This window comes from Takifugu flavidus, chromosome 11 (assembly GCF_003711565.1).
Source record: "Takifugu flavidus isolate HTHZ2018 chromosome 11, ASM371156v2, whole genome shotgun sequence".
Lineage (NCBI taxonomy): Eukaryota > Metazoa > Chordata > Actinopteri > Tetraodontiformes > Tetraodontidae > Takifugu > Takifugu flavidus.
In genome coordinates this window covers 1386374-1396719 of record NC_079530.1, presented here as the reverse complement: position 1 = coordinate 1396719, position 10346 = coordinate 1386374, and the positions used below count along the sequence as shown (strand labels likewise).

At 49.9% G+C, this 10346-nt stretch overlaps 1 protein-coding gene across 1 annotated transcript in view; it reads left to right on the top strand.

Moving 5' to 3' along the window:
- The first annotated feature begins 895 nt into the window (after positions 1 to 895).
- Positions 896 to 10346, top strand: part of LOC130534038 (adhesion G protein-coupled receptor A3) — a 98124-nt gene continuing 88673 nt past the window's right edge. The window contains exon 1 of the mRNA XM_057047901.1: positions 896 to 1907. Coding sequence (XP_056903881.1) covers positions 1687 to 1907 — 221 coding nt within the window. The 5' untranslated portion in view covers positions 896 to 1686. The remainder of the gene's footprint in view (positions 1908 to 10346) is intronic.

Below are 10346 nucleotides of genomic sequence, written 5' to 3'. Positions count from 1 at the left end.
CCTGTGGATAAACACGGCTGGGGAGGGAGGGGGGGGGGTGTCCCGCCCCGCTGCTGTCAGACGGAAGAACGGAGAACCTTGGCTGCCTGAAGGGTCAGCGGGAGAGGCTTCAAATCCACCTTTGTGCTCTTGGGCCCCGAGTCAGAGACAATGTGGATAATGAGGGAGGGATTTGGCAACACACACAAACACACTGGCAAACACACACACACACACACACACAGACGGGAAGCACCTCACCCCAGTCTCGGGGAGCCCAACTGGCCAGCTGTCTCAACTTCTGTCTCCTCGGGGCAAGACTTCCACGTGATCCATCATCAGAGGAGGAGAGTAATGTCAGCGGAGGCTCCCCGAGGCCCAGATCAGAATAGAGCCACCTTCAGGACTCCCTTTTGGTTCAGACCAAGCGGAGCACGTGAACATTAGCGCCATATCATCCCTCCTCTTTTTGGCATCACTGCTCACTTCCTCAGACAGATGAACAGACGTGTAAGACGACAAAGCTTTCTTTCTTAGCTTTCTTTCTTGTTTTGGAAAGACTGAGAGTTCGTGCGCTGATGAAGCGAGTCATTAATCGTTCCCATCAGTCCAACACGGACGCGCTCCAACTCCAGGTCTTTACTTATCGCCATTGTTTAAACGAGGGTCGACTTGCATCCCAAACTAAGAGGCAGCAGTTCATCACGCAGCATCATTAGACCCCACATATTATGGTGATCATCGCTAGCTAACTGCCTCTGAAGATTTCTTATTAGTAGATAAACAGTGAGAGACTGCGATGCCCTTCTGAGTACCCTTGTCCCAAATCTCACCGCTCAGGACATTCATCCATGTCCTCAGCCCGTCCTGGAGGCTCGGAGAGATGCTCATTTTCCAGTTTGTGTGCAAACCTGGGCAGCAGCTGTCCCTGAGCAAATGAAAAGAGTCAAACAGCTCCAGACTTTCAGCACGCAGAGTAAATGTTTATGTTTGTGGAATCATGCCTGACGCACACGCCGTGCGCGCTACTGCTGCTGCCGCTGCTGCTGGGGACTTCCAGGGAGACCACGGAGGTGAAGAAGTCGCCGTGTCCGACTCACGCAGTCATTATAGGGGCTGGCTCTGCTCTTCTCTGCTGCGCTTCTCTCCTATTAAATGTTTCCAAACGAGCCCCTTTGACTCGCGTCGGTGTTCGGGGTGGGAAAAGTTCAGCCCACGCTGAATCCTGCCGGGACCCGGCGGGGAGGGACTTTCTGGACACTGCGCAACAAGTCCAAGGACACGAGGAGTGCGGGATGACAGTGGGGGACAACGCCGCGTGCCTTCGCTCCACAAGGAGACGGACTTTCTGTGGATAATTTCATTTTCGGAACCGCAACCACGTGTTGGCTCTGCGCGGCCGCTTGGAGAGGCGGCAAAGTTGATCCGCGCTGCTGGAAAGTTCCCGGAGAACAAACAGAAGAGATTTAACCAGCGAATGGGACCATCCTGGAACTTTTGATCCTCGCTTCTTTCAGACTGAGTCGCAGTTGTTCCGGTTCGCAGATGTTTGACAGCGCAGCAGGTGACCAGCGGGACGTGGCCAGCGGGGGCTCGGTCACATGCTCGACCGGATCGGGTCCTAAAACCACGTGAAACGTGAAGGATGTGACTTGAAAGGAACGTGTTTTTTTATTTTAAAACAAAAAAACCCAACCACAATCCACCATGAGAGCGCTGCTTTTTCTGTGCGTAATAGCGGGACTGTGGGAATCATGCGTGAGCAACCGAAACTGCCCGGATCTGATTGTTGACAGCTGTCACTGCTCGGCGGAGAGGTCCAATAAAGAGCTGAGCAGGCAGCACGTCAGGGTCAAGGTGGCGTGTGATGATGTGGACCTGATGGACACCCTGCAGCCCAGCTTCCTGCCCAACAGAACCGTTTCCTTGTGAGTAGGTTTCATTCATGGCTTTTAAGGAAGAAAGGCAGGCAAAAATGGTCCTTTCCATCTCAAACATTTAAAAAAAGTTCTGAGTTCATTTTGGTTTGAAGTGGGGATATTGGCTGGGGGATGGATTTGTTCTGGGGAGGCAGTTGAGCTCTATAAATGTGCCCCAGGAGATCCTTAAATCCCAGCCAGGAGACCCGAGTCCAGGACGAGAGCTAAGTGTTATACGCTGATGTCAGAAAGTTAGACAGCTGCCACAAAACTCATTTCAACGGGGGTCACCTCGCACAAAACACTGACGCATTCGTAAGAGGAGAAAAGTGCGAACACGTAAATGTTTCCTGAATTTTCCTATTAAATATTAGTTGTCAATTATGGCAACAGCCTATTGTTGAATCGCCCCAATATTATAATATCACCCCAGATAAATCAGCTCTTTGGTCAACAAACCTTCAATGACACCGTCCAAATCAAAGGAAAGAAGGCTTTAAATTTAAGGCAATTCCAAGTTAAAGCTAAAATCAAATAAAAGGGAGAGAGGAAGCTGTGATGGAGCTGCCTCCAGTGTGTGTGCCTGTTTTCTTGCTGGTGTCGGGACTTTTCCTCCTCCTGCATCATCCCGCTAATCAGGGAAGAAAGGAATAAGAACCGGGATCAAAGTGTGACCAGAGATCATTGGAACGGGGTGGGAGACGTGCACAGCTGTTTGGGCTGCTGATTGTCTCCAGGGGGGAGAACCAGTCAGTCAGTTTTAGGGCCACATTTGCATCGTATTCAAAGTTACTGATGTTCCCTGGCAGACCGGAGCAGGTGCGCTTTGCATCACGAGCTCCTCCTGTCATCAAATATCCCGTCAGACGCCTGGCTGCAGGTGCCCCGTCCGAGGGTCGGACCCACAGACTTTAGCCGCATTAATGGAAGTGAGAGGTCCGCCTTCCAAGCGGTGAGGCAAATATGAAATGCGACAAGCCTTTTGCCGCCTGCTTCTGCTCACCTAAGTGCACTGTTGATTAATGGCAGCACTTTGCACGCTGCAGTTTATTTGGAGAGCTGTTTGCTTCCCTGTGGAGGGCCATTAAAAGCTTTGTTTGGTTCTCATCCTTCATCTGCTTGCAGGTACATGCAGGGTTTAATTTTCTTAAAACTGCACAGTCTCATTATGGTTCTTACCGCCTGTTCCTTGAGGAACTACGTCCTACAGCTCTGGCCGGCCAGGAAGCAGTTTTCCTGCATTAGGAAACGTGACCTTTGTCGTGCTGAAGTGGCCTCCCCGCTCGCTCTTTTGTTTAGATGTGCTGTGCAAATAAACACATATATGAGGGGAAGTAAGCGCATACCGACGTGTCCCTGCAGACCGGACCACAAACCTCCCGAACCTTCTGGAAACGTCTCCTCACGGAGAGAGACGACCTCGACGACGCGCAGCTGCTCAGCGACAGCGTCCGATGACCTCTGAGCGTTTAATAAAGCCAGAAATGGAAGGTTTGTGAGTCCAAACAATCAGGAGATTGGAGCAATTTGGAGCTGAGGCCGTTCCCTGACCTTGGGATGAGCGGCAGCTGTAGCAGGCCGTCTCCGTCACGGTGTCGCCGACACCTGTCCGAGGCGAGGAGCGCGCAGGCAGGGACGAGGGATTCAAGGGAAAGTAGTGCTGAGGAATTCGGTGCGTTGACTGCAACAGGACTTCTGAGCGTTGCCCAGAATATGAATCTCTGCTGTGCCCAATCCAGAATTTAAACTGTAACGTGCATCGACTCCCATTTCCTTGCCTTGCCACTCAGCAAATGTTGCCCTGTCAGAAACAAGCAGGATAAAGACTTTCTGAGGCGCTGCGGCTCAGGTCGGGAATCCTTTTGCTGTGCGTGGGGCTGCGTTTGCTAGCAGATGTGGGTGGCAGTTTTAAGAGGTCTGACAGGTTTGTGGTCTCCTGCTGCCCGGTGGCAGGATGCATCGACTGTTGTGCAGCTATCACGTGTCTCCATGTTGGCTCTGCTCCATCCCTGAGCCTCTTAAAGTCCATCAGAATCATGACGAGAGAGGCTGCTGATGTTAGCGTTGGTGTCCAGCAGCAGTAAATGTGCGATGCTCTCCGGGAGCGTTTGTGATGTTGACTCTCACGCCCTCGCAGCTAAATGAACGCTTCGGGGTTGGGCATCAGGCCAACCACAAACCCAAAGTATCAGTTCGAGACCTTGAAATAAGACTTCACGTTGCACATTGGACCACACCGACACGTCCCTGGAAAAGCAACAGCTACAAAAATACAGCTCCGTTCCTCACATTTCTGGACTTCCTCTCCTCCGTCGCCCACCAGGCTCCACCTGAAGGTTCCAGACCAGCCTCATTCCCTTCAGGAGCTGGTGGATTTGACACAGGGTTTCGGATCAGCCGGCATTTTATGTTTACATTGAGTACGTGAGAGGATTCGTATGCTGAATATCCTTTACAGAGGTTTAGATCTTTCCTGTAGATAATGAACACATTCTTAACCTCTGAAACAATCAAAGTCTGGATTCTGACAGATTACGTGAAGTATAATTATCCTAACTGTGGCAGCATTCAGGACAGGATTCCAACAGAAATAGAGCTTATATTTGTTCAAAAAGCAAAATCAATTTGAACTGGGAACATGAGACGCCTCCTGGGAAATTAGCATGTGCTGTGATTGTTGCAGACACCGTGAGACGCTGCAACAACCTGGAGACCAAATCAACCTGTCAGTGTTTTTAAACGTAACTATGAACCTGACATCATGACTGCCATTAAAAATGCAACACAATATTGTCTTCTGAGGGAGGCACAAGCCACTTTTCTGAGCGTGATGCTTATTTCTCATCAGTCCAGGTCATGATCGTCATCAGATCATTGAACTGTTGATCGAGTGGAGAGTCCGGACGGTTGAAAACAGGCGCTTGTCCTTCACCACGAGCCGTCAACAAGAGCATTATAGTCTCCCAGAATGGCAGCTTTGGCCAGCGTCTAAGCTAGCAGAGGCTCTTTGACTCCGCAGAACTGGAGAACGAAGCTCACGCCTTCAACGTGCAAGTTCCTTCTGGTTGTTGTTGTTAGTCGCACAGCCTGCATTTGACTGGGATCATCTTCAAATACCTCAGGAGGGTTTTAACTGGTTATAGTGGGACAGAGAGGATAAATGGACTGGTTATAGTGGGACAGAGAGGATAGATGGACTGGTTATAGTGGGACAGAGAGGGTACATGGACTGGTTATAGTGGGACAGAGAGGGTAAATGGACTGGTTATAGTGGGACAGAGAGGGTAAATGGACCGGTTATAGTGGGACAGAGAGGATAAATGGACCGGTTATACTGGGACAGAGAGGATAATGGACTGGTTATAGTGGGACAGAGAGATAATGGACTGGTTATAGTGGGACAGAGAGGGTAAATGGACTGGTTATAGTGGGACAGAGAGGGTAAATGGACTGGTTATAGTGGGACAGAGAGAGTAAATGGACTGGTTATAGTGGGACAGAGAGGATAAATGGACTGGTTATAGTGGGACAAAGAGAGTAAATGGACTGGTTATACTGGGACAGAGAGGGTAAATGGACTGGTTATACTGGGACAGAGAGGGTAAATGGACTGGTTATAGTGGGTCTAGGGGGTAATGGACTGGTTATAGTGGGTTTAGGGGGTAATAGACTGGTTATAGTGGGTTTAGGGGGTAATGGACTGGTTATAGTGGTTTAGGGGGTAATGGACTGGTTATAGTGGGTCTAGGGGGTAATGGACTGGTTATAGTGGGTCTAGGGGGTAATGGACTGGTTATAGTGGGTCTAGGGGGTAATGGACTGGTTATAGTGGGTTTAGGGGGTAATGGACTGGTTATAGTGGTTTAGGGGGTAATGGACTGGTTATAGTGGGTCTAGGGGGTAATAGACTGGTTATAGTGGGTCTAGGGGGTAGATTGAAGTGATTTGTTTACAGCGTCTGGACTATTTCAGACTTGACTATGGTAGATTTGTGTTATTTTTCCCGTTGCCTCTATAAACTCCGTCTTTGACCTGTTAGAACTATAATTCTGTGTATTTTATTCCTTCAGTCATTTTCACTCTTTTTTCGCGTTTCCATTTGCTGCTTTTCCTTCGGGGCTTTTTTCTCATCTGCTGAGCTGCTCTTTTTGCTCTCCCCTCGTCTGAGTTCTGAGTGCACGTCCATGAATATTTCATGGTCCAGATTCTCCCGTGCTGACCAATTCTTCGAGTGTGCGCAGCATCCTGACGTTCCCGAATCTAAAACGTCCTTAAACCACCTGTCACATGTCCAGCGAACACGCCGGATCATCACCTCAACAGATCTGACCTCAGGTCACCCTGATGCAGGAAGTTGCAGCGCTCATTTCCTGTCGTGAGCGGTCAGTGTCGCACCTCTGGCCTCGTCCTCGCTTCAGAATCTGGGCGCTTCGGCGGCAACAAGATGGGGTTTTCACCGGTTTCTTCGGGGTTCTTGGCGCCTATTGATGCATTTATCAGAGGCTGTGGGTGTGCTGAACTCCTCTGCTCTGGGCGTCAGCGTTGCTTTAGACGGGGGGGGGTCAGAACCGCCGAGCAAGAGCATCTTCATGTGCTCACACTGTATCATCAACCGCCTCTTGATTATTAGCCGCCACGGTTCCTTTGAAGGTTCCTTTGGTGACCAAATGTCCTGAACCTCCGGGAAAAAGAGGCACGGATGCTGATGGCGGTCGGCGTGGTAGCTGTAGGAGGAAATGCTGAACGGGGATTTAGGTTCTCGGTCCACTTAAGTGGGTGTTTTGTAACTCTACGCCGGCCCATTGAACACACCACCACTACAACTGTACAGCACAGGTCCAACCTTTGGTTGGTGTTTCACCTGTATGATGATATTATTCTAATATAAGAATAGTATATACGTTTCTATACTTCCTTATACTATATGCTAGCGTCTTGGTTGTCCTACGGCCGCGTATGACAGAGAACAAATGCCGTTTTTCTGATCTGTTTAGTGTTTTTAATGTGCACGATCAGCAGGAAATGGAGTCATAAAGAGCTGTGATGCAATTGCGGCTCTCAGCCGTGGCCACAGCCACTTCTATGTGATATGAGGTGCTGGAGGATCGAGGCAATGAGAGCGGTTTTACTCGAGCAGCCACTCCACCAGCGACCAAACAGTATCTCACTCACAGCAACTGCTCTGCGGCCCCGAACCAAGCAGAAATCTGGGCATTCCCATCCCAACCAGCACCAGACGGGGCAGCAAAGGCAGAAGACTGGTGGAGGAGCCAGGAACGATGAGCGCACATACTGTGGGAGGTCATAAACAAAGGAAGAAACGCTCCCCTCCATCACTCACTGTGATTCAGTCTGGCTATACGAGTGCTATGATAGCAGACTCCGAGTGGAGGAGCCGCACTTTTCACTACTTGATCTTTTCTCAGTCTAATCCAGCTCTCTGTGGAGAGCACTTAAAAACCTTCAGAAGAGCCCAAAGAGCTGGAGAGGAAAAATGATAAACGGCAAATGCGGCACGGCCCAGCTCAGACGCACAGCTGGGCTGGAAACCCACAATAAAAACAAGGAAAAACACCAATAAAACCAGATTAAATCACAGCCGTGTCGTAAACATCCACATGTGATGAGGTGTGTGCGGGAAGCCCAAGAAAAGAGGTGGGCGTGGGGGGGGGGCGTGACAGCAGGGTGCCCTCTGAGCTCCTGGACACCCTCGGGAGCCCTAATCAGCTGACCTGGAGGGCAGGTGGGAATGTGGGGGTGTGGCAGTTCAGAGAGGTGGGGCAGGACAAGGCCAGTGAGGGACATCATCAAGAATCAGTCCTGTGGGGGCTTTGAGGAGGATGTGGCATTCCCCCCCCCCTCTCTCTCTCTCACACACACACACACACAGACACACACACACACACACACTGATTAGTTTGTGTTAAAATGCTGATAAATGAAGCAGAATTCCGGAGAACTGGAAGAAGCCAGCAGATCTCCTGAGATCCTCTGTTGTTTTAATGTTTTGGGATTCACAGGAGTGAAGCGTCTCCTCCCGTCGGCCCGCTGAAGGGTCACACCTCTGGCAGATGTGCTTCGCTCTCTCACGCAGAGGTCGTGTGAATCCAGACAGCTTAAAGGTAACTCCTGGTTGCCATCCAAGGACAATACGAGTTGAAACGCTGTTTTGGTTAACGGTGTCCAGTAACCGGAGCTGAAAAACAACACAGGGTTTGGCTGTTGGAAGGAAAGCGGCCTTAAGGCGAGCACATCCCCGCTCCCAAAGTTCACGTTGTGATCTTTTCCCCACTCGCTCCTCTGATTGGTACTTTGGATGGTGACCATTAAGGCTATTTCTGATGCTGCTCTCCTGTAATGATACGCTGGACTTGGACGGCTGTATGCAAGGTGGAACCCTCGCTCGTCCTTTATGGGACGTTTCATGAGAAATGTTGGGCTTTTTTAGAGTGGAGGAGTGGAAATCTCTGAGCAATAAACCTGATTTGTGCCAGTCTCGGAGCAAACTGTTCGTATGTTCGTAGAACATGTTGCCCAGACATTTAGCTTCCTGACGCACTTTAATGAACGGGCACTTTTAGGTTTGGGTTTATACCTTCAGAATCTTAAAAATAAATTAAACTCAGCACATTTCTAAGTAATTTCTAAGTACCTCAGTGAAGTGAAGCTTGACTGAGCACATAGATTAGAGTATCAGTCCCTTCACTTAAATACAGTCACTGAGTCCTTTTTTACAGTGTAAAAAGCTGATTTTACAGTGTAAAATCCCGTTTTGGACAGACTCTCAGATGCTCCAGAAGTTTGTTGCAGCATGTTTACATATTGTGCAGTTCTGTTTCTCCTCTAAATTCTCTGGACCTTCTGGAGAAGCCTGACACAGGCATGCAGAGGTCGACACACAGGCGCAGACACACACACACACACACATGTGCAGCACAGCATAGGACACGCTTGAGTTTGCACAAACAGAGGCTGTCTGTCCCCGAGTGGGACGTCCGTCTATAGAGGGAGGTGCACAGCTCTGGGGAACAGTAGGGAGATGTGGGACAGGACAGCGTGACAGAGCCGGCGTCCCATGATCTCACCGTGGACTAACATCATCGTGCAGTCACACACACTCCTAAAGGGGGAAAATAGTCCTATTATGACGTAAACCTATGAGAAGGTTTTGGAGCTCATTTTTATCAGGTTAAACTTCCAAATTCATAAATTCACAGGTACAAAAACACAGCAGAGAAGCTGGTTCCTGTCACTTTAGGAGTGATTTTTCTATGATTGGGAAGAAGGAAGTTAGATGTTGCCTAAATTATGGGCTGGGCGTCTGGTGTGCCGTCTCCCACTGAGTACAGTGATTCATGTAATGGGCTCCAAAAGCGATGCTACATTTTGAACAACTTATTGGACACGTGAGCTTCAGAAATGGACCGTGGAGCGTTGGAAGAAGGCCGGCATCGTGCAGATGAACCTGGGGAACCACAGTTTACCTGGGGAACTCACGGCACCCGGCTGAACTGTGGCTAGAAGAAAGCTAGCCCCTCCTAGCTAAACATCACTGCTCACCATGTTTTCATGAACAGGGTATTCCCTGAGGGCTGAAAAAAGGCTGCACCCTGCATTTATGGTTCAGGGATGGTTTCAGGAGCAGCAACAACAAATTTAAGGTGTTGGCCTTCAAATTCCCCAGATCCCCGTCCACTCCTGCTTCGGCGTGGTGTGCCGAACACACACATCGCTTTGTATGTGACGTATTAGGAAGCAGGAACACAAGGAAACGCAGTCCTGTTTGCGGGTTTAAATTTGCTGACTCGACTCCGAGTCCATCCTGGCTGAGAGGGAACTTCCTCTCCTCACTTCTGTTTTTCCTGCCAAGACAACGGTGACCTCTCTGGGGGGAGGGAATGTTCTTTCCCCAAAGATTAGGCACGCTGCCTCCTTATTTTTAAATTCTCCAGCCACACAGGACGTTTCATGTGTGTGTGTGACATGTGAAAGCGCACACGCTCCCCCCTCTCCTCAATTTCCTCATTCCGCCCAATGCATTGTGGGATGCCATTGCTTAATCCTTGTTCAGTCGGAGCAGGTACGGTGACACGACCCAATTTTCCATCCAGCAGCGTGAACCTTATTAATGTGATGTTGGAGATGGATGACGGAGGCCGCTGCCCTTGTGAACGACCGTGTGAGCGCCAGCGCGGGTGGAGGGTGGAGGGTGGTCCCGTGTTGACAGGAAATGCCCAGGATCCCGCGTGGAACCAGGGTTCCTCAGTATGCAGCACAGGCAGAGCAGGCCTGCAGCAGATGATTTAGGGCTTGGCTGGAACAATCAATATTCCAGCAGATATGAAATCCAGAAACACCACTGAAGGTGTATTTAACGGATGTGAATCTGAACTGCAGAATGAGAGCAGCATCAATCACCAGCCGCCCGGGTGGATTTCTGCGTGGGGA